Consider the following 24,460-nt stretch of genomic DNA (forward strand, 5'->3'; position numbering starts at 1 on the left):
AGGAACTGGAGAATGTGGTTGATGCACGGATTGCTCAGCTTTTCGACGTGCAAAAGAAAGGCAAAAAGCACGGCAAAAAGCAGAAGAAAGGCACTGACTTCCCGGGATATTTGGGTCGTCGGTCGACATTTGACAAGGCAAAGAAATTGAAGAAGCGCGTCAAGTTTGAAGACCTACCCAGTTCTTCTTCTTCTTCTTCTGACAGTTCTTCTAGCTCTTCAGAGTCGAGCGAAGAATCAGGAAAAGCAAAAAGCGAAGTAAGAAACAACGCTTCGGAAAGGGCAAGAAAAAGGCAAGGAAGTCTAAGCCTCGCCCAATGAGTGACACTTCTACAGAGGACTCGTCTACGGACAATTCAGACTCTGACAACGGAAACTTAAATGCGAACAAGAAGAATTTTCATAAAGCCAACCAGTATGACTTTCTGGAAGATAAAAGCAAGAAAGTCCGAGAGTTTAAAGAAGATGGCCACTCGATCAAGTTTGATACTTTTTCAAGATATTCAGATGCTTCGAAGGCTTTGTCTTTTATACAGCAGTTTGACATCGCTTTCGCGGGAGGACACTACTCAGAGCACTCCAAGATTCGGAGAGCTGCCTCTTACTTTAAGGGGAATGCTCGTACTTGGTGGTCCACTCTTCTTTTAAACAAGACTGCGCCAATTGAATGGTTGAAATTTAAGAAGCTTTTTATTTCTTCTTGGTTGACGCAAGAATATGAACGAGATGTACGAGCTGCTTGGAACCATCTTCGGATGACCAAGAAAGATACAATCAATGCTTATTGTGAAAGATTCTGGAGCTCTTTTCTACCCGCCTCTTCATTCAAGAAGATCTCGTTCAGAGAACAGATCGAGAGGTTTACCTTGGGTCTACCTACAGAGATCCGAGATCACTGCTTGGAACAGAAGTCAGCTTCTATTCAGGAGTTGATGAGTCATGCGAAGCGGGGCTTTGCCATTCACTCTGGCGGTCTGACCTACCCCACAGATAAGGCCATGACACAACGAGCCGAACAGACTTCTGGGAATGAAAGTAGAAAGAAAAAGAGCAACCAAGAGAAAAAGGATGCACGACCCAAGCTTACTCCTGAGGAGAGAGCTCGCTTCATCAAAGAGGAAAAGTGCTTTGAATGCGGGGAACATGGACATATCTCTGCGAAGTGCCCTAAAAAGGCAAAGAAAGAACAGAATGATAAAGACGACGACAAGCCTGAGAGTTCGAGAGCAGCTGAGGAACGTGGCAAAAAAGGCAGATAGAAAGCAGAACTGGTACCACATGGCGTGGGACCTGCACCGAATCTAATGAATGAAAGTACAAACTTTGCCGCTTTTGGGGCAAAGTGAAGGATCAGGAAGCTCTTTTGAAGGAGCCAAGGCCAACTTCTTTTCACTTGGAATTGGCGGCTCGATTTGGAATTACGCCCGACAGACTGACGCCACAGGCGGAGGTAATTCAATTGGCACCCGGATGGGATGTTGCCATTACACCGAGCATTGGCAAACTTCGTTTGCAATGACAGGGTGGTTCAGGGCACGCGAGTGACGTTCTACTCAGATCCCTTGGTACCACAAGAACTACACCGTGGTTGACTACCGGGCCAAGAAAGCGACTTTGATAAATGAAGGGCTTAGAGATTGTACTTGATGAACTTCAGTTTCTTACTCATTCTTTTGGGAGAGAACTGAACGATGGATAAAGGTTGAATATGTTTTGACCTGATCAAAAGAACACCAAGATTTTTCTCCACACTCATGCCGATTGCTTTTCAGAGGGCTTGAAGATCAAACCATTGATCTAATACCTGGAAGCACGCCACCGAATCGGCCACCTTACCGTGTGAAGCCGAGTACAGAATGAAAAGATTATGAACCCAGTGAAAGACCTCTTGGAAAAGGGTCTTGTCCAGCCTAGTACTTCACCGTATTGCTCTCCAGTGTTGTTGGTTTTGAAGAAAGACGGATCTTGGAGAATGTGCATCGATTATAGCACTCTCAACAAAATCACCATCAAGAACAGATTCCCGATTCCTAGGATCGATGATATACTCGACAGGTTACAGGGATCCTCGTGCTTTAGTAGGATTGACTTGAAGAGTGCATATCATCAGATCAGGATAGCGCCATGAGATGTCTACAAGACAGCTTTTCGGACGACTTTTGGGTTATTTGAGTTTTTGGTGATGCCTTTTGGCTTAACCAATGCTCCTGCGACATTTAACCGGATGATGGACAGGATTTTTTGAGAGTACAAGCTATTTGTTGGCACTTTCTTTGACGACATCATTGTTTTCTCCAAGAATGAGGCAGAACACAGAGATCATCTGCTTCACGTCTTTCAGGCATTACGAGATCACACGTTGATGATTAATGCAAAGAAAAGTGAATTTTTCCTACCAGAGATACACTTTTTGGGACACATTGTGTCAGCAGCAAGAGTGCAAATGGACCCGGCCAAGATAGAGACTATTCGTGATTGGCCCGATTTGAGGAATGTCCATGAAGTTAGAAGCTTCTTGGGACTGTGTTCGTACTACAGGCGGTTAATATGAAAGTTTGCAGAGGTTGCTTCCCCTTTGCATACCTTGACACAGAAAGAAGTACCTTTTTCGTGGGGACCCACAAAGGTGACTGCCTTTCGGACATTGAAAGAGAAATTGACTACGGGACCTATTTTGACTTTGCCGGACTTGCAGAAGTCATTTGAAGTATATTGTGATGCTTGTGGTCGTAGTCTGGGTACGGTCTTGATGCAAGAAGGCCATGTCATAGCTTACGAGAGCCATTTGTTCTCTAGGCCGGAGATGACAGCACAGATTTATCAGAAAGAGCTTTTGGCGGTTATCCATGCTCTTACTCAGTGGCAACATTACCTACTCAGAGCGGATTTTACTGTCTTTACAGACCATCAAAGTTTGCGCTACTTCTTGTCACAGAAGCAACTTTCGGAAAAGCAGATGCGGTGGGCGAACATCTTGTCACAGTTCCACTTCCAGATTGTCCATGTGCAGGGACAGAAGAATGGGTGGTAGATGCTTTGTCTCAAAAACCGTTGGTTCTGGCTATTTCCGCGATACATCATAGGAGCTTCGAGGATATGGTCGATCAGTATGCCACAGATACAGATTTTGCAGATATTTTCACACGAATACGGGATGGAGAGACATTAGCTGGATACTCCCTTCGGGAAGGCTACTTGATGAAAAAGACTATGTTGTGCGTTACACAGCCGTTGAGGGAAAAGGTTATGACTGAATGCCACTGTCCACCTTTTACGGGTCACCGTGGCATTGCTACCACCATGAAAGGGGTAGAGAGATACTTCTTTTGGCCGTGACTCAAAAAGGACGTGGAAGAGTTGTGCGCAGTATGCCAGAAGGTCAATTTTGACAGGCATAAGGCACAGGGATTGTTAAAGCCTTTACCCATACCCACCCGCCCCTGGAAAAGTATTGCAATGGATTTCATTTTTTATCTCCCAAGAACACAGAATGATCACGATGATTTTTCGATTACATGGCACGTCTGAGACGATTGTCTCCGACAGAGACCCCAGTTTTATGAGTTTGTTTTGGAAGGCAATTTGGGAGAACATTGGCACGCAGTTGCAGTTCTCGTCATCGTTCCACTTGCAGACTGACGGGCAATTTGAGATTGCCAATTCAGTGATTTTAGATTTATTGAAGTCTTGTATCTCGGATCAGAAGACTCAATGGGGAAAGAACTTACCTTTGGTGGAATTTGCCTACAATAACACGATACACTCTTCGACAGGGAAGACGCCATGTGAGATTGTTGAAAGTGCTGCGAAGGTTTCATCCTTCCTGAGCACGAAAGATTAGATATTTGAAGCGGATGAATATTCGCGAGGTTTGGATACGGCTTTTGCCAAGGTTCGCGAGACTTTGCAGGAGTCTCAAGAACGACAGAAAAAGGCAGCGGATCGCCATCGTCGCGACTTGAAATTGAAGGAGGATGATTGGGTGCTCTTACTTTTGAGAAGGCACGCCCACGAAAGAAAAAGGGAAAGGAGAGGCTTTTTCCAGAGCTTAGTATGCGATACTACAGACCTTTCCAGATCACTGACAAGATAAATGATGTCTCCTTCCGATTGAAACTGCGAGATACTTGGAGGATTCACAATGCATTGCATGTGAATCTCTTGAAACTTGTTAAGGGTGATGTGCCTGAGGATGGGGAGCCTGATGAGCAACCCGAAGTGGAAGAAAACGAGGAGATCCTTGTTCCTGAACAGATTTTGGCACATAACGATACGAAGAAAGGTAAAGTCCGAAGGCGGTTCTTGGTTAAGTTCAAGAACTTTCCTGCATTTGATGCGAAGTGGATGGAGGAGGAGGACCTAGCAGATACTCCTCGGATTATGAAACTTTACCTCGATGTTTTGGTTTAGCATAGTCTACTCCAAATGGAACCCAGAAATTCAGCTTGGCCGAAGATCTGGTGCAGTGGGATGCACAAGAGGGGAGTTACTCCGCTCCCTTGTCAACAGATGCCTCGATTTTGATACTAAAGTCACTGATGTCTCTTTGAGCTTCAGGGATACTGATAGCTGACAGTATTCTGCTGGATGACTTTATGAAATGGAATTCTTGATAATGATACTGATTTGTTCTTGACTTCTTGTGAGTGCAAGAATTGATAGACGAAATGACTGCAGCATTTTGGTCTGATTGATCTCGAATAGACATGGTTGCAATAGGGGTTAGTCAATCGGACATCGATGAGGTCCCGATTGGACCTAGATGTGATTGCTAGCTACATTGCCGATAAATCATGGTTCAAGATCCGAATGAATGTTGAATGTCATGTGATGTCGTGTGATGTGACTGTCGATTTTGTACATGTGCTAGATGTGTGTTCCTAGTACGTAGGTACTAACAGTCAGTGTCTGCTAAGACAGTTTATGGCTTCTGTCGGTTTTGCAGACGTAATCGCGGTCGATTACAATGCTTTCAAGAGGGGGGTATGTCACAAAGTGATGACGTGGCGGATAGCAGAAACCCTAATTTCTGCCAGAAACCCTAAAATTCCTGCAAACCCTAATTTCTACCAAAAACCCTAATTTCTGAAAATCGCGGAGGCTAAAAGAAAAAAAAACTTTTTTTTTTTTTTAAATGATGAGCGATGCGAATCTTGCTTTTTCTCCACGCCATGAGAAAGAGAGAGAACTTGCTTTTTTTTATAAAAAAAACTCTCTAAGAGAGAGAGAGAGAGAACTGATGCTTTTTATTTTTAAAAGCTTTTGGGGCTCTGCTTTTGGGCATCCCTTGTAACCTTTAAATTAGTGGTGAGGGCCTCACTTCTTAGAGTATCTGGACGCAGAGTCTGAGAGTGAAACCCTAGCCACTCTCTTGTTCTTTGAACTGATTAATATAAAAAGAAATACCGAAAGGGGCGCCAGTCTTTGGGGCCAATATCTCTAGGCACGGAACTCCGTCGGGCCGGTGCAAATCTATTGTGATCTGTGAATTGTTTTGAAGTGGTTATTTGATGCTGTCGCGATTGATTTTTGACTTGGAGTGTCCAAGTCTGTTACATCCTCCCAATCAATGAGAGGGTTATGCTCACGAAACCATTTAATGCCCAAAAGCATATCACATCCTGAGAGAGGAGACACGAGAAATTTCCTACAGAAAGAAGCTTGTTGAACTGTAAACAACACATCAAGGCACTCTTTCGTGATGAGAGAGTCCATACCGGGAGCGAAGCCAGACACCTCGAGAGGAGATTTCTGACTAACCTCTAGGCGGGCTCTCTCTACAAGAGAGACACTAATCACATCATGCATACTGCCTAGATCAAACAATATGACAAAACGCTGACCCTTTACATGACCACAACACTTCATGAGAGACTCATCAATGTGTGTGTCAAAGACATGAGAAGATTCAGTTTGGTTCATTAAAGTGCTTGTGGTTGTTGTGTGCCTTAGGTTCTTTAGGTGGGGCTGTCTTAGGACAAGCCTTCTTAATGTGACCCTTGACGTGACATTGATAACATCTACCTTCCTTAGCATAAATCACTTGTTCTTCAGCCGTTATGTATCCTCCTATAATTTCTTGTGCGGCTTTTTCATCCAAGGTTAGCTTAGGTTTTGCAGGTGCTTTAGCTTTACCCTTAGATTCATTTTGAGAGTTCTTTTCCGAAGGATTAGAGAAAGATGGGCTAGAAGGGTTACCATTCTTACCGTTCTTAGGGTTCTGAGAGGTACTTTGAGAAGTCTTGTTTTCCTTAGGCTTGCCCTTGTTGTGCTTCGTCTCTTGGGAGAGCAATTGCTACCGCCTTGTTGAGATCCGCGGGGTCGAAGACTTCTACATCAAACTTGATATATTCGTCCAACCCAAAAAGGAAAGCCTCTTTGCGCTCATCATTTGATTTGCGTAATTGGGTGCCGAGCTACAAAACACGGTAAGAAAAAGACATGACTGGTACACCATTCTGCTTGAGATTGCGCCAATCCTCTTTCAACCGCGCTAGGTACTGTGGTGGCATAAACCGCGCCTTGAGCTTGTCTTGGAATTTGGCCCAATTGAAGGAAAGGGACGCGTCTTCGTCGGCTTCCTCTAGGTGCGTGGCCAACTGTGCCTCTTGCCATGGGTGGTACCAATTAATGGCATCACCGGCAAGGTACATAGCTGCCGTCAAAACCTTGCTATTGCCTGTCTTCTTAGTTGTCACAAAATAAGCATTAAATTGATGCAACCAAGAATGAATAACACTAGCATCCATCTTACCATCGTACTTACTGAAAGTCAACTTCTCGGTGACGGGGTTGTTGGAGTCCGAACCTCGACTTACGCCACTTGATGAACCACCAACACCTTTGGCCGGCTCGGGTTTCGAGGTGAAAACCTGTCGGACCAACTCTTACATGCGTAGGTCTCTCTACACCTCACGCTCTGCCTCCAAAGCCGCTCGTCTTTCTTCGGCCGCCAAGCGCGCTTGCTCACGCTCACGCTCAATAGCTGTCTGTCGTGCTTCAGCCGCCCAACGCGCTTGATCGTGCTCACGCTCCAAAGATTCCTTTCTTTCTGCTTTTCTTTCTTTTCGTTCCTCGGCCGCCAAGCACGCTTGTTCACGCTCGCGAACCATTCGTTCCTTTGAGGATGCCTGCCTTTCTTGGCGCTCACGCTCCAAGCTAACGCGTTGCGCTTCTTGGCGTGTCATCATGTCCATCATCGATTTGACCAAAGCCTACATAGGATTTGGTGCAGTCCTTGGCGTAGATGGAGAAGGGGGAGGGTCAAAAAAACCTCCTCGTGGGGACTGCCATACTCATCACCTCCATGCGAAGTATCCACTCTGCTTCGGGTAATGACCATACACTGAAGTCTTGGGTTCTTAAGTTCACGAGGAACAGGGTGGTCTCGTACGGTCACGTACGTTTTGTCCACGTACGAAGACGTACGGTACTCATCGAACTAGAAATATGTCGTACCGTTCAAAAATAAAAACACGTAATTCTTAACCCTAGATTTTACACTTAGGACAAATAGACAATTGATTATCACATTGGACAAGAATGCAACTTGCAAGTGCCAAGTGCCAACACTCAAGAGTTCAGAATCAAGACAATGAGACACAATGGGTATAAACTGCGATTCGCATTACATATGTCATAAATCAAAAAGCTAAGTTGAGATTTGATAATCGAGATGATACAAAAAAGTAAGCCTTTTAAGCCTCAATCGTGCAAAAAGTGGAAGTAGGGTCAAAAAAGATATGAGAGACACTAAAGTCTAAGAGCTTTCTCCGCTCTCATCATCATGATCGATGTCATCTTCATCCTCACATGAATCAGATTGTGGTGGGTCATAATCTCCCTCACTAAGGAGATTTCCCTCCTCGTCATACTCCGGCTCTCTAGGGTCCATAGTGTTGGATCTACGAATAGGCACATCCTCCAAAACAGAGGCCGCCGCAATGGAGCCGCTTCCCGAGCCTCGCCGCACATAGGTTGAATGGGCCTCTTTATAAACTCCCATCTGTTTTGGAAAAGAAAGAGGATATCATCTTTCTTGGGGGAATCTTCAAAGACATCACTACAAAAAGAGAGAGAGAGTGGTGAGGCATAGACTATAGTGCAAATTAGCAAAAAACATATTGTCGACTTGAGAATGGAGAGCAAAGGAGATACATCATACCGTGTCCCATCGAGTGGACCATCAAGAATGGTTGATGCCTCTATTTCCTTGTATGCCTCATCCATGAAGTGGTGAAGAAGGCCTATGGTAGATCCCTCCATGTCGGTCATTCGGAGCACTCTGTAGATGGGCAAGATGGCTACCACAAGACCCTTCACCTCTTCCCAAAATTCTTCTTTGAGGGAAAGCCGTTGGATGGCCTTTGCCTCTTGTGAGGTTGCCGAGTTCTCTCTATCACACCATTGCTTGAACTCATCCGACACCATGGTTTTTTGCAGTTTGTTTTGGACATCGTAGAGGCGCTCAAGAAGAAGCCACATAGAGGCAAATCGTGTTGCCGAGGGTTTCTTCAACTCCTTGTCGGAGTACGTGCGAAAAATTGCAAGTACTCTCACCTTAGCATTGATGAAGTTGACGATAGTGAGGGCTTGGGTGAGAATGGCCTTCACCCATCTAGTTCTCCTATGTCTTCCATGAGAAGATCGAGGCAATGGGAGGCACAAGGGGTCCATACAATGTTCTTGTATTCGGCCTCAAGTAGTGGGCTCATGCTAGTGCAATTGGATGCATTATCGGTGATCACTTGCACCACATTTTCGGGCCCGACCTACATTAAAGAGAGAAAATTTAGAACACTTATCAAGAGGGCAAAAAGTAGTAAGTACATACTACACATTGCACAATGCACATTGCACAAGAAGAGGGGACAACTTAAACTCTCACCTCTTCTATTGCCGACTTGATGTGCTTGTAGGTGAATTTTCCCGTGACCTTCTTGCCTCTTGCTCCCGCATCAACCGCTCTCAAGAAGTAGGTGCCAAGCGGGCATGACACAAGTATGTTAATGATGCCCCTCTTCTTACGATCGCTCCACCCATCGGAGAGAATGGAGCACCCATATTTTGCCCATCCGGCTCGCACGGGCTCAAGGGATTTGTCAATTCTTGCCCGCTCTTCGTCGAGCTTCTTGGTGCGCATGTCCGCATAGGATGGACCCGTCCACCCCTCACATGGACCGACGGCTGCAATAGCTTTCACCATCCTCTTCCACCGCTCTAGTCGAAGGATGTTGAAAGCAAGATTACTATAACCGGCCCGTACAACGTAGAGGGCAGTACTATTTCAATTACCTGTTAACTTTACACAGAGCACTGAGAAGGGAAGAGAACACAGTTGCGTCCAGCTACTAGAATGTCACTGCGCACACGAGACCAACACCCTGTAGGCCCCAAAGACTGGTGCCCCTTTCGGTACTTCTTTATTCAAATTAAGGTAGACGATCCGACCACTTAGCACAAGCTTTCACAAAGCTGTCCAAACCTGGCGAGGGCTGAAAACGCAGGTTTTCGACCAGATTTCGACACAATAACGGCGCAAAAACCCCTGTAGGTCAAAAACACCTGTCTAGGACGGATTCCCTCGATATATGGAAGCTTTCTGGTGAGCTGTCACAGAAATTCAGCAGGCTGTAACTCTCAGTTTTTCACCGCCAGGAGCCCAAAAGCCTGTACACGCATCCCAAGGCTCTCACGAGGCTCCCCCGATGTTCCCTTGCAGTTTAGGTGCAAAACCCTAAACCTGCAGAAAAACACAGCAGGCTGTAATTCCCTGTTTCGGATCGTTTTTAGCGGAGCGAACACGCCTACGCGTGTCCCAAGGGCTCCCGCACGCAATGGGACAGTTCCCCTGTGAATTGGACGAGTTTTCACGCGAGAAAACTTTCCAAACTCGCAATCTTTCGTGATGGAATTGTGCGTACCTGTGGGGGATTAGCAATTAGCTAATCCGGTTCCTGTTCAGAAGGCTCTTGCCTTGGCAAACGCGCATAAACCCCCAGAACTGTACATAGGTCAAATGAGAAGCCCACTAGTGGGGCATAACATACTGTACGTAGGGGAGAAAGAGAGCAGTATGTAGCGTGCGGGGCATCACTCCCGTCACCATACTGTGCATAGAGGGCAAGGTAAGCATTCCATAGCTTCTGTACCTGCTACAATCCACCTCATGCTGAAAATGGCGCCCCCTTTGTTGATATGCAGCTCGTTTTTGCCTCCCAGAGTGGCAGAATCGCTCGCAAGCTGACACGTCGCTTAGTTTCCGAGTTTGGGCTTTCCCTGCTAAAAATATCTCCACTGGTGCGTCAGTTGACTTGGCAGCAGAGCAATAAAATGTTCCCCTTGTCATTCCATAGCTAATGACGCGAACACATTTTCCGGTCAAAAATAGCAGTTCCCTAAATTTTAGGAGATGCTTCCATGGCATCCCTATCGGTCTCCTGACCATCATTGAAGACTACCATTTGACCAACATCTACAATGTGGGTTAATTTACTGGCCCCTTTCAACTTATAAAGTTGCAGTGACTTGACGAGTGGCCCAAATTCCAGTTTGGCGCACACGAGCTTCCATACTCATCAGAATCCAGTGCTAACTGGCCCGGGCAGTCCCTGTCTGACCGACCTAGATCCCCGATGTGAGAAACCCATTTGGCTGCAGCCATTTCACACTGGCCATGCAATGTCCACTTGCACCTTTTCAAGGGTTCCGGGGAAAACAAGTAAAAATAAAATAAATAAAAATATCTAGTACTTATTTACGAGAGGCAACAGGAAAAATACACCTCCTCGTGACACACCCCACCCTTGAAATACTGCAAGCGACCTCGCTTGCATGCCAATAATACATGCAGATATCTCCTGATATGACATATATTCTATGATGGGAAATCCAAGATATACATGCTTCCGGAAATGTAGCGTTGGACGATTAAACAATCCCACCAACCTAGCTACGACACATATATCAAGCATAGAAGTCTTCTAGAGTACTCTTGAGCACAAACTTCTCTAGCTAAATTCTGTATGAAAAGAGTAGATACAATTGCTTAACTACTCTCTTGAGCATCATGAACCATGCTCTTGCCTTGCTCCAAAAAGGTTGCATCAAGTCACTGTGGGTTCCATTTGAAAGGCTTCAAGATACAATTGCAATAGCTGAGGTGAATCAAGCAATTCAGACTCTTCCATCCATTTGGCATCTAATGATGGATAGTTCTTGAACGTCACCAAATAGCGTCTTGCAACTTTTCCTCTAACCTTTCTTTCTTTATGTGCCAATATCTGTTCAGGAACAAGGATTTCATCCAATTCTTCCACTTCGGGTTGTTCCTCATCAAGCATATTCTCTGGCACATCACCAACAAAGGGCCTTAGAAGGCTGACATGAAAAGCATTATGTATTTTCTAGCCTTCTGGTAGCTTTAACCTGTAAGCTACATCGCTGATCTTTTCTGAAATCTGAAAAGGACCATAATATCGCATACTGAGCTTAGGAAACAAGCGTTCCTTCCCTTTCCTTTTCCTAAACCTGGCCTTTTCAAAGCGCAAAAGTACCCAATCACCAAGTGAAAATACAAGTTCACGACGGTGACGATCAGCAGCTTTCTTTTGCTTAGCCTGAGTCTTCTCAAGAGCAATCTTTATCTTCCTGTATGTTTCATCCATATCTTGCACATACTTGTCTGCCTCAAATATCTTGTCCTTAGTCTGCAAAATGGGTGGGACTTTCTTTCCTCCTTCCACTATCTCAAATGGTGCCTTACCTGTTGATGTATGCACAGTGTTATTGTAAGCATATTCAACCAATGGGAGATGGTGTTCCCAAGTTGCCTTGTGCTCTGAGACATAACATTTGAGTAGGTCCAAGACAGTAGAATTTGCCTCTTCTGACTGTCCATCAGTTTGCGGATGAAACGAAGAAGAGAACTTGAGCGTAGTGCCCATGTTCTCAAACAATGCCTTCCAGAAAAGACTCGTCATACGTGGATCCCTGTCACTGACAATTGACTGAGGCATCCCATGATATTTAAAGATATTGCTCATGAATATCTTGACCATGTGTTCTGGCTTTATCTTCTTCCTAACAAGAATGAAATGGGCCTGCTTACTGAACCTACAAATGATAGTCCAAATCCCATCATTTCCTGTTTGCGTCCTTGGAAGATCAAAGATAAAGTCCATTGCTATACTTTCCCATGGCCTATCAGGGATCGGCAATGGCTGCAACAATCCCGGTTGCTTTTGTCTGTCAAATTTGACTTTTTGGCATACTAAGCATGATCTTACAAATGTGTCAACATCTTGACGCAAAGCTGGCCAATAGAAGAATGCCTCAACCCCTTTCACTGTCGCATCAATTCCACGATGCCCAACATAAGGTGGAGCATGACTTTCCATCAAAATCTTTGGCCGTAACTGTTTAGTAATGCATAACTTTCCATGCATCATGAGAAAGTCATTCTTAAGCATATAGTGCTCATGATGTTGCCCATCAACAAGCTGGTCATAGATCCTTGCAAAATCTGAATCTTCAGCATATTGTGTCTTCATTTCGTCTAGTTCACAATGGTACGGAATTGACACTGCTGAAATTTGGGGCTTTCGTGACAACGCATCAGCCACCACGTTCTTTTTCCCTTGCACATGCACAATCTGAAAATGGAACATTGACAAGATGTTTGCCCATCGCATGTGCTTCTCAGACAACTTCGTTTGTGTAAGAAAATATCGCAAGGTTTGATGATCCGTTTGGACAACAAAATCAACCCCTAGCAAATAGTGTTTCCAACTAGTGAGAGCATGAATTACTGCCAACAATTCTTTCTCATAAACTTGCAAGTTCCTTTCAGTCTTCAAAAGAATTCTGCTCTCATATGCGACTACTCGGCCATTCTGCATTAGAACTGCACCAAGACTATGGCCACACGCATCACATTGAACCACAAAAGGTTTAGAAAGATTTGGCAAAATAATTACCGGATCTGAAGTCAGCTTCTCTTTCAAGTGTTTGAACGCTAAAATTTCCTTGGCTGTCCACTTGAAAGTAACTCCTTTTCCTTGCAGTGCATGGAGTGGAGAAGCAATCTCACCAAAATTTCGGATGAACCTCCTGTAATAGGAACATAAGCCTAGAAAGCGTTCCTCTGAAAGTTTCAAACTTCACTCCCTGCCCACCTTCCTTGTAATCCTTAGGCTGACTCAAAGAAGCCACATTATCATAAACAGGTGCCTGTAGCAGTGGTGCTCCATGAGTGTTCATTCAAGCACTCGCATCAATTGTTTTCCCTGTCATATCTGCATTTTGTACGTATGGCTGCGAAAAACCAGCCATACCAAATTGTGTTCCAGGCACTCGAAACTGGCCATAGGCACCCTGAAAACCTGGTTGGACACCCATGTTCGCGTACATAGGGTTACCCATGCCTGTTTGCATTGTCCCGAACACATTCCCTGGCATATAACCTGTGGAAGGTCCAGCCATAGCTTGAAACACTGAACCACCTCCAAAATAACCAGGATAAGTATTAGGTAATGAAAGGGTCTGACGCATAGCTTGTTCATTGCTCCCTTGACCATTCACAAACGGTTCCTGTCCAGCTAAAGCAAGTTGCTTTGGATCATTGGACACCGCTAGTTGCTCAACCACATGGGCTTTCCCTCGAGCATCATGAGTCCTCTGCGCATTGGAAATCTCCTTTTCCTGCAACCGCTCAGTCATGCCCTGTGTAGGAGGCTGAAAACCCTGTGTCGGAGCCTGTAAGAACTCCTGCATCCTTGGGTTGTTAGCCAACTGCTGAAACATGTCCATGCAACAACGCAGTTGAATTCTAAACAACCTGCCCTCTTCTTGAAGAGTTGAACGAATTTTCTCTGTGCCATGTGAGGAAGATCCCTCTTCAGGTACTTGGTCTCTCTTCTCTGCCATATCGACAAGCTCTGTGTTGCTTTCACCCACAACAATCCACGCTGCACTTTTTGAAGAAAAAGTGACTATCCCGTCAATGGAACCATATAACCGGCCCGTACAACGTAGAGGGCGGTACTATTTCAATTACCTGTTAACTTTACACAGAGCACTGAGAAGGGAAGAGAACACAGTTGCGTCCAGCGACTAGAATGTCACTGCGCACACGAGACCAACACCCTGTAGGCCCCAAAGACTGGCGCCCCTTTCGGTATTTCTTTATTCAAATTAAGGTAGACGATCCGACCACTTAGCACAAGCTTTCACAAAGCTGTCCAAACCTGGCGAGGGCTGAAAACGCAGGTTTTTGACCAGATTTCGACACAATAACGGCGCAAAAACCCCTGTAGGTCAAAAACACCTGTCTAGGACGGATTCCCTCGATATCTGGAAGCTTTCTGGTGAGCTGTCACAGAAATTCAGCAGGCTGTAACTCTGTTTTTCACTGCCGGGAGCCCAAAAGCCTGTAGACGCATCCCAAGGCTCTCACGAGGCTCCCCCGATGTTCCCTTGCAGTTTAGGTGCGAAACCCTAAACCTGCAGAAAAACACAGCAGGCTGTAATTCCCTGTTTCGGATCGTTTTTAGCGGAGCGAACACGCCTACGCGTGTCCCAAGGGCTCCCGCACGCAATGGGACAGTTCCCCTGTGAATTGGACGAGTTTTCACGCGATAAAACTCTCCAAACTCGCAATCTTTCGTGATGGAACTGTGCGTACCTGTGGGGGATTAGCAATTAGCTAATCCGGTTCCTGTTCAGAAGGCTCTTGCCTTGGCAAACGCGCATAAACCCCCAGAACTGTACATAGGTCAAATGAGAAGCCCACTAGTGGGGCATAACATACTGTACGTAGGGGAGAAAGAGAGCAGTATGTAGCGTGCGGGGCATCACTCCCGTCACCATACTGTGTATAGAGGGCAAGGTAAGCATTCCATAGCTTCTGTACCTGCTACAATCCACCTCAGGCTGAAAATGGTGCCCCCTTTGTTGATATGCAGCTCGTTTTTGCCTCCCAGAGTGGCAGAATCGCTCGCAAGCTGAGACGTCGCCCAGTTTCCGAGTTTGGGCTTTCCCTGCTAAAAATATCTCCACTGGTGCGTCAGTTGACTTGGCAGCAGAGCAATAAAATGTTCCCCTTGTCATTCCATAGCTAATGACGCGAACACATTTTCCAGTCAAAAATAGCAGTTCCCTAAATTTTAGGAGATGCTTCCATGGCATCCCTATCGGTCTCCTGACCATCATTGAAGACTACCATTTGACCAACATCTACAATGTGGGTTAATTTACTGGCCCCTTTCAACTTATAAAGTTGCAGTGACTTGACGAGTGGCCCAAATTCCGGTTTGGCGCACACGAGCTTCCATACTCATCAGAATTCAATGCTAACTGGCCCAGGCAGTCCCTGTCTGACCGACCTAGATCCCCGATGTGAGAAACCCATTTGGCTGCAGCCGTTTCACACTGGCCATGCAATGTCCACTTGCACCTTTTCAAGGGTTCCGGGGAAAACAAGTAAAAATAAAATAAATAAAAATATCTAGTACTTATTTACGAGAGGCAACAGGAAAAATACACCTCCTGGTGACACTTACACTCAATGATGGTGCGTGCAATCTCAATGTCCGCAAGCCTTTGTCTCTCTTTGAGGAAAGACAATGGACCGGAGCTCAAACCCACCGATTGCGAGAGAGAGGCTTGCCTTGCTTGCTTTGGAGGACGGCCACTAGCACTTGCCGATGCCTTCTTCTTATTGGTAGCCATTGAGCTTGCCGTCGCGTCACCGCTTGCAATGGAGGTAGAGGGAGAAGGGCCGCTTGTATCCTCCTCCGAGTCGGTAACATCAATGTCAGGCGCCACTATCTCCTCTTGGGCTCTCTTCATCCCCGCCTTGCGCCTTTTCAAAGGGAGATACTTCTTCTTGCACTCTTCCAAAATGTCGTCGGGTATATTGGGACATGGACCGGCTTCACCTCTCATCTTCGTCAAGTGGATGATGAGTCGAGTGGAGGAGGAGGTTAAGATCTTGGGACAATACTTGCATGTCCACTTACAAACGTGTCGTTTGTCCCTCACTCTCTCATAGGAACGACAATGCTTTTCAAAAGCTTCATGAAGAGGGGGAGGCATGATAGAACACTTGAAAGTTGAGAGATTTAGAGCTTGAAAGTTGAATGCCAATGGAGAGCTATGAGGGAGGAATGGAGAGCTCGAGATCTATGGAGGAATGCTTCATGGAGGAATGGAGAGCTTGAGGGAGGAATGGAGAGGCTAGAGCTTGGGAGAAATGGAGAGCTTGAGAGCTATGGTAATGGAGGAATGCTTCATGGAGAGCTATGAGGGAGGAATGGAGAGCTTGAGAGCTATGGAGGAATGGAGAGCTTGAGAGCTTGAGAATGACTCATGAGCTTGAGCCTTGAGTTGGAACATAATGGAGAAGAAGAGAAAGAGGGCATCCTTATATAGATTTAGAGTGTACACACTTGCCCTTGAGGTTGAACACAAGAGAGTTAGATAAGAGAGAGAGAGAGAGAGGAGCCTAGGCCCTAATGGAATCCAAGGTAAAGGACCAAAGCAATGAGAGAGAGGGAGAGGGAGAGAGAGGAGCTAATGGAATCCAAAGCAATGTGAGAGGGAGAGGGAGAGGGAGAGAGAGGAGCTAATGGAATCCAAAGCAATGCTCAAGGCATGTGGGAGGTGAGAGGGGGGATCCTAGGAGGAATCCTATGCCAAAAAGTCACATAAATTCCTTGCAGTCAACGTTTTTATAGCCGGTCAAACGGACTTAAAAAATATTTTTTTTAAAAATAATTTGGCCGGACGGAACGGACGGGACGTCCGGACGCGACGACACTGGACGGGACAGGACGGGACGGGACGGGACGTACGACGGACGAGAACAACCCTGACGAGGAACTTGGATTCTTGTGGGTCTTGGGATATTGGCTTCTTGAGTTCTTGAGGTTCTCGAGTTCTTGAGGTTCTTCTGTAGCTTGCAATCTGTGTTAGAGAAGGATCTTCTCCTCTGCTCTTTCACGCGGGCGCACCCCTTGGCTGCCTTGCGCTCACCAAGGTTGCTTTTTCCCACCTCACGTCGATTGGCCGGCCGCTAAGTGCACGGTCCGCTCTCAATGAGTGAAAAGAGAAACAAGCGAAGGTTGAACAAGCCCTTCTTTCTTGGATTTCCTGTCACTCTTCCAAAACACTATTAGGAATCGGCACGCCCAAGAGGTCTTGGGTTACATGCAACCGCAACAGCAAAAAAAATTCTTGTGGTTCTTTCCTTGAGTGATACAGAACATTTCCAAAGCTCTGATACCAATGTAATGTGCAACGGAAGTGAATGTTTAACTTTGCTCAAGATGAGTGCTCCGAACTGTGCTCAAGGTTCCTTTTACTTACAGAAGAGAGAGCCTTCCGTTCCTTTACTAAGAGAGTGCAAGTGATCACAAACAAAGCGGATAAACACTGTGAATGAAGGTGCTGAGACTGAGAGATAGAGAGAGAAGAATACGACACCAGACAAGTTGTCAAACCCTCCTCCCAGGGCCCCTCTCTCGATGGCGAGAGAGGTCTATGCTATTGATTGCACAAATCTGGTACAAGATGCTGATGCAAGTTCGTGAAGCTATGATGCACTGTGGATCTAGGTTGGAGACGACGGCGACGACGAGAGCGGCGAAGACGACGGCTGCCTGAATTTGCTATCTTCGGGCTGTTCTTTATCTGCTGAAAATCGTTGGATCTACTGCTGATTTTGCTGCTGAAAACGCTGAAGTCTGCTGCTGCAAAAACGCTAAATCTGCTGGTGCAAAAAACGCTGATCTGCTGCTAGACAAAACGCTGATTTGCTGCTTGGAAAAACGTTGAACTTGCTCGTAGTTCAAGGCTGAAAACGCTAGCTTGCTAAGGCTGAAAACGCTGATGTATGTGGCTGTGGAGGTTCTTGCTTGAGAAGGTCTCTGGAGGGCCTACTACAATTGATGCCTGTGCTCTCCTTCCTCTTCTGCCAGATTCCACTAATGCTAGGTTTTCTTTTATATTTGCTTGGCTCAATTGCCCTACCCAGTTCCCAACAAAAGTCACTTAAAAATAATAAGTGAAAAATGGCTAAAATAGGGAAAATAGGTTCTGTGCACTGGAAAATGCTCCTGATCGATTCTGATGGTAATGCTGATGATCATGTTGTGTGCAACCAGAGGATATGCATCTACTCTAAGTGCCTGGGCATGCACGGTCTGCGAGCAGACTCACAAAAGTGCCAAAACACTTCCTAAGCTAGGCTAACTGAACCCTTGTCATGAAGTAGCTTGTCCACATGCACATAGGGTTAGATGTGCACGTGACACTTTGGGGTGGAATTCCGCAACTTTGTGTCGCGTGTCATCTCTCTCTTTCAGTTCAGTTGTTATTGAAGTGCTAAAAGTCTGTTCAGTCTGTTCTTTTCTATTGGCACGTGGTGCCCGTCTTGTGACAGATTCTGCACCAACCGAGAAAACACATTCACGGTAGCAACCAACTGTGTCATGAACGCATCCTCGTCTAGTTGCCCACTCATAAACCCTTGACATGACACGTCTCTCTCTCTCTCTCTCTCTCTCTCTCTCTCTCTCTCTCTCTCTTCTCTCTCTCTCTCTCTCTCTCTCTCTCTCTCTCTCTCTCTCTCTCTCTCTCTCTCTCTCTCTCTCAAGGTGTTTTGAAGTACTAAAAGTGTGCCAAGTGTGTAGATTGCGATTATCTCTGTGTTTCCATCCGATCTCTCGTCGGAAGTGATTACAAGGAGACAGTTGCAGACTATGCTCTAAAGGAAGGATATTGAATGCGGAAGACAATGTTATGTGTTACTCAAGGGTTGAAGAACAAGGTTTTGACAAAGTACCATTGTCCATCTTTTGCGGGGCATCAAAGTATTGACGCCACCTTGATAGGTGTGGAGCAATATTTCTATTGGCCGAAGGCTAAAAAACGATGAGGACAAGTTTGTTGCAGTTGTTTGGTGTGCCAAAAGGTCAAGTTTGATCGGCATAAGGCACCTGATCTCCGACAACCTACCATTCCTAGCTAACCTTGGGAGAGTATAGCAATGGACTTCATTTAGTGCTAGGCTTCATTATGGCTGAGTCTGCCCTTGATCTCCGGAGTCATGACAGAAACTCAGTACGCTGAACTTTGTGTTGATGTATGCTCATGTGCGTGTGCGTGTGGTGTGTCTTGTGTTGGGGAGCATATGTTACTACCTAGTTCTACACCCACTATTGGGCACTAACGACGTTAGTGGGGATGTCGTGGTATTTAGTCAATACTATGCATGATGGAGCTGATGGTTATATTGTCTTGTGGGTGACTACCATGGGTCTATACCTTGCACTTTCCTTCAAGGGTGAATCTGGGCTTATCCTGGATTCATCTCGGTATATTTTTTTTAGTCGTATAGCGAACATGCAGACTTCACATTGTGAAGTTTTCGTCCGAGTTACGACCAGTTGATATTGTGCTTATTCTTTATATCTTTTGTGGTGCGCATGCCCTATCAACTACCTCATTTTTGTGCTACTTTTTTCGATTTTAATGCTTCTTTTAGTGCTAGGCTTCATTATGGCTGAGTCTGCCCTTGATCTCCGGAGTCATGACAGAAACTCAGTACGCTGAACTTTGTGTTGATGTATGCTCATGTGTGTGTGCGTGTGGTGTGTGTTGTGTTGGGGAGCATATGTTACTACCTAGTTCTACACCCACTATTGGGCACTGACGACGTTAGTGGGGATGTCGTGGTATTTAGTCAATACTATGCATGATGGAGCTGATGATTATATTGTCTTGTGGGTGACTACCATGGGTCTATACCTTGCACTTTCCTTCAAGGGTGAATCTGGGCTTATCCTGGATTCATCTCGGTATATATATATTCATTTTCGATCTTCCCAAGACTCAGAGTGGGCATGATGGCATTTGAACAGTCATCGACCAATTCAATAAACAGGCCCACTTTTTCCGATAAAGAAGACAATTTAAGTTGAACAGTTTGTCTCACGGATTTTTCGATTACATGGCATACCTGAATCTATAGGTTCAGATAAAGATCATAAACAACCCCAAAACTGCTCCCGAATCTGCCCCGAAACCTGCCCCAAATATGTCCCCCAAACAGCCCCAAATCTGCCCCCAAAAGCCTACTTTTGACCGTTTCGCCCCGCGTTCCACCATTCCGCTTCGCGTTCCGCCCTATTCCCCCCCCTTCCGGTTACACCCTGTTCCGGAACGGTGTTCCGTTCCCAACTCCGTTTCGGAGACAGGACTCGTCCGAAACGCCGTTTCAGAACATTTGGGTTGTGTTCCGCCCGTTCCCTGTTACACTGGTGCAAAGTACTAGCAATTTTGGTGGATGCCACAACATGCTTCACCCACCAGTGAAGTGTTAGTTCAAAGCACATTGCATCTAGCAAGGAGCCAACGTAACGTATACAAAACACTATGGATGTGTGCACAATCCATTGTGTTGTTAAGATCCTGGACAAGGTGTGTTCCAAAATTCATTGCCTTGAACTATCTTGGACTAGATGTGTTCACAGTTCACGAATGGGGATTCTTGGACGTAATGTTGTCTACAATTCAACTTTCCATAAGGTAACCGGTGTTAAGAGGGCATTCTTTTCAATAACAAGTTGTTGCCTGCAAATCCGAGGTCAATCAAGTAAAAGACCTTTGTTGAGGTATCCATGGTAGTTTCTTAATCAACTTGGTCTTCCTATATATGCCGACTATGAGCTACAGAGAAGTGTTAAAATTATGCATCGGAAGTGAATGTCAATATGCTTAGTCCATCCACAAAAAAAAGAAATATCCCACGAGCAAATGACATGGCCTATACTTGCGTGGGAGTACACCCACGTGGCACTATCACACATATGTTTATTCATACATACACTCTTTACATATGTGTATGCATGTATATTTTTCTCTTAAGCTATTTGAGTTAGGAGTTAAGATAATCCGAAGTAGGTCAAAGAAGAGGCTTGGTGAGAAGCTCCATAAGGTGGTCTTTGGTAGAACAATTCTAAACAGTGTTTAATATAATGTGACCATCCTTAATAGATCCCAAGCAAGTGTAGCAAAGCGGTAGTGAACATCAATATGCTTAGTCCATCCACAAACAAAAGGAATAGACCACGAGCCGATGACATGGCTCATGCTTGCATGGCACTACACCCAAGTGGCACTATCACACAAATGTTTATTCATACATACATACACTCTATACATATGTGTATGCATGTGATGTGTATGTTGCTTTTAAGCTATTCAAGTTAAGGAGTTAAGTTGACCTCAATATTACGATATTTAAATTCCGAGTTAACTAACTCTCAATATCGAAGTTAATTGCGTTTCAGAGCTATTTGAGTTAAATAGAATTGATAAGCTCCTTCCTCATGCCATTCAAGGAACATCAACACACATTTATATATGTATGTAAACACACAAGGAGATCATCAGAAAAAGGCCGTGTTGCAAAACCTTTGGAGGCACCTTCAAATTGACTTGATCTCTTCTCCTTCACCCGCCACATACACACACATTCACTTTTCATTTCAAACCTGCTTCATGAAAGAAGAACGAGTTGCCCAAAAACTGAGCTTTCCCAAGATGGAATCTGTAGCACTACATTCCTACTAACAAGAGCACTATCAGGCAAACGGCCCATTCAAGCCCGATTCTGACGAACTTGAAGCGAAGCATCTCTCTCTCTCTCTCTCTCTCTCTCTCTCTGTGTGTGTGTCAGTGCACAGTAGTCAGAAGAAGCGTACCCCAGTTCCGATGCTGCTCATATTGGCAAGTTCTCAGCAAGCTCCGAAGATCGCAGCCGATGCTAACTTTCTACGCAAGCCAGGAGTGCATTTAGGGCGGTATAACGCTGCGAAAAGTTAAGTGAAAATTGGTTGAATGGTCATTTAAGGTGAGAATTGGTCACTACGGATCATTTAGAAATGAAAATTAATATATACATGTGTGTGTGTGTGTGTGTGTGTGTGTGTGTGTGTGTGTGTGTGAGCGTGAGCACGCGCCCGCTCTATATTGTTAACAAAATTCATAGATTTTTTTGAAGAGCTCGGTGCTCTCTATTGCTAATGTGACAATTGTACATTTGGTAACATACGTATATTTTGCAGAGCTCGGTACTCTGTTATTGGTAAAGAAGATTGTACGTTTTGCAAAGCTTGGTGCTCTATTACTATTAACAAAGATCATATATCTTGCAGAGCTCCGTGCTCTATTATTGTTCAAGATGATGGTATGTTTTGCATATCTCAGTGCTCTATTACAATCATATATCTTCTAGAACTCGGAGCTCTCTTACTGTTAACTATGTTTTGTAGAGCTCAAACGGGACGACCTACATAAGAGGCTTTGTAACCTAGATTTTGCTCATTCTCAAATGTACCTACATTGCTCTTATTCTCATTCATTATCTTCTTACTGGATGCATGTGAGGGTGTGGACGTGAGAGTGAGAGAGAGGGCGTGACGATCGAGCAGTGAGGCGGTAAAGCAACATGGAGGCGGTCAAGAAGCAACGGCAAGCTTCTACCCGCATGGGATTCCTTCATCGACGGCGACACAGAGGTGCATGACACACCGATTGCATCTGTTGAGCTTGCCTACATCCAGACTATGTGTCTGCAGCCTTAGAGGCTCGCACACGACGCATAGCAAGGCCCCTACGATCCGACATTTTTGGGATTGTTGCCAAGAAAGCACTGTTCGTCAAACTCCAAGTGCAGTTGTGCTGATGTTTTTGAGGTTTTTTTGCATTTTTGTGAAAAAAGTTGGAAGCAGTGTATGGTTTTGGTGGTTTGTTGCACAGATTTGTGGTCGGCACACCAAATCTGTTAGATTTGGTTATTGTTTGCACAAATTTGTTGTTTTTAATTGTGGTTATCAGTTCTGTTAGCGGTAACCTTTTGCCTGCTCACTGCTAATTTCTTGTTTTGCTTGCTACGAAATTTCTATTTTGTTTGTTGTTCAACTTAGCTAATTTCCATTATGTGGGTAGTTAAGCTCTGTTAAATCTAGTTTTATTTTTTATTTTTGGTAAATTATGGGCTGCACAAAACTATTTTGTTTTGCTGTGAATTTTTTGTTTCAAAAATTTTTGAAAAAAGAAAAAATATTTCTAAAACAACCAAGAAAACAACAAATATTCTTTCAATTAAAAAAAGAAAAGGAACCCTAGAGCTGCCTGAGTGGAGTGACAAAAAGAAAGGGGTCTCCACCTTGATTTTGATTTGTATATGTAGGAAGTAGGATCCTCCATAGCTTTCTTTCAGGTGAAGGAATAGTTAGTCCCAACTTATATATATACTCCACTCTCCAAGGGTAAAGGAAAGCATGTGGGATATAGACTTCACCTTCCCCCTCACAAGCCTCCTTTAAACTTTCACCTTTGACCTACACTCCCGAGTAGAGTTTGACTAATTTGTGGGTTACGAGAGCTTCGGGTAGCCTAACATTATGTTGGAAAGCATGCCATGTTCCTCCAAACAATACGCTCTATTATGAGCTGACACACAACCTATTCCACATCACGTACTTCAAAAAAAAAAGATCAAGAAAAAACGACCAAAATAGCTAGTGACGAGGCCTCCTAGGGTACTCATCAATGCCTTGAATGTAATTTTGCATGTGCATATTTATGCATCAAATTTTTCTATTGGGTGTGTTCTAACTCAACCAAGAGAAAATAAATTAGAATACCCCATTAGCTTTGCAAGTCACCAATTAAATGATGCCGATAGGAAGTACACCACTAGAAAGTGAGAAGGCTTAGCTATGATTTATACAGTAAAGAAATTTTGATTTTATCTTCTTGCCACCAAGTTTGTGTTTTGCGTTGATCATCAAGCATTACTATATCTAGTTAATAAGCCATGCTCCATGGGGAGAATTACAAGATGGTAAATTTTATTTCACAGTGGTTTTGTGAAGCCCGGAAGGAAACATATCATGGCTGATCATTTGTCTCGAATACCCAACGAAGAAGCCCCCACTAGAGTCGATGATGGATTTGCACACCATTCTAGATGGTATATACCCAAGAATCATTTATGCCATGGGAGTTCGTCCTTCCTAGTCTTCAAGTAACTTTGCAAGAAGGTTGGGATGGTAACCCTTTAGTTGAGCGTTAATATATCCTAGAGAAGCTCAATGAAGAGAGACAATTGGCTGTGTAAAATGCACTTGTGGAGAAGGATAGGAGAAAGAAGTGGTTTGATTGCCATTTAAAGAAGAAGGATATCAAGGTTGGGGATAAAGTCCTTATGTATGAAATGTGTAACGAGAAGAAAAAGTGTGTTGGGAAAAAGGACCATATAGAGTATGTGAAATCACTCCACAAGGTACCATTCATGTCGAGACTCTAGACAGAGTTGAAACCATTGGATTCCTCAATGAGACTAAATTTAAAAGATGCTACAATCCTGTAAGCCAAGAGGAACTATGTGT

At 44.7% G+C, this 24,460-nt stretch overlaps 1 protein-coding gene and 1 pseudogene across 1 annotated transcript in view; both read right to left on the reverse strand.

Moving 5' to 3' along the window:
* The window catches only part of PAG1 (20S proteasome alpha subunit G1), a 95,565-nt gene extending 73,641 nt beyond the window's left edge, over nucleotides 1-21,924 (reverse strand). The window contains exon 1 of the mRNA XM_086501392.1: nucleotides 21,767-21,924. Within this exon, the coding sequence (XP_086357518.1) occupies nucleotides 21,767-21,787 (21 nt within the window). The 5' untranslated portion in view covers nucleotides 21,788-21,924. The remainder of the gene's footprint in view (nucleotides 1-21,766) is intronic.
* On the reverse strand, nucleotides 7,759-15,944 carry LOC147423130 (uncharacterized; annotated as a pseudogene).
* Nucleotides 21,925-24,460: the final 2,536 nt, after the last annotated feature.

The sequence above is a fragment of the Adiantum capillus-veneris genome, chromosome 26 (genome assembly GCF_014529385.1).
Source record: "Adiantum capillus-veneris isolate H3 chromosome 26, ASM1452938v2, whole genome shotgun sequence".
Classification (NCBI taxonomy): Eukaryota; Viridiplantae; Streptophyta; class Polypodiopsida; order Polypodiales; family Pteridaceae; genus Adiantum; species Adiantum capillus-veneris.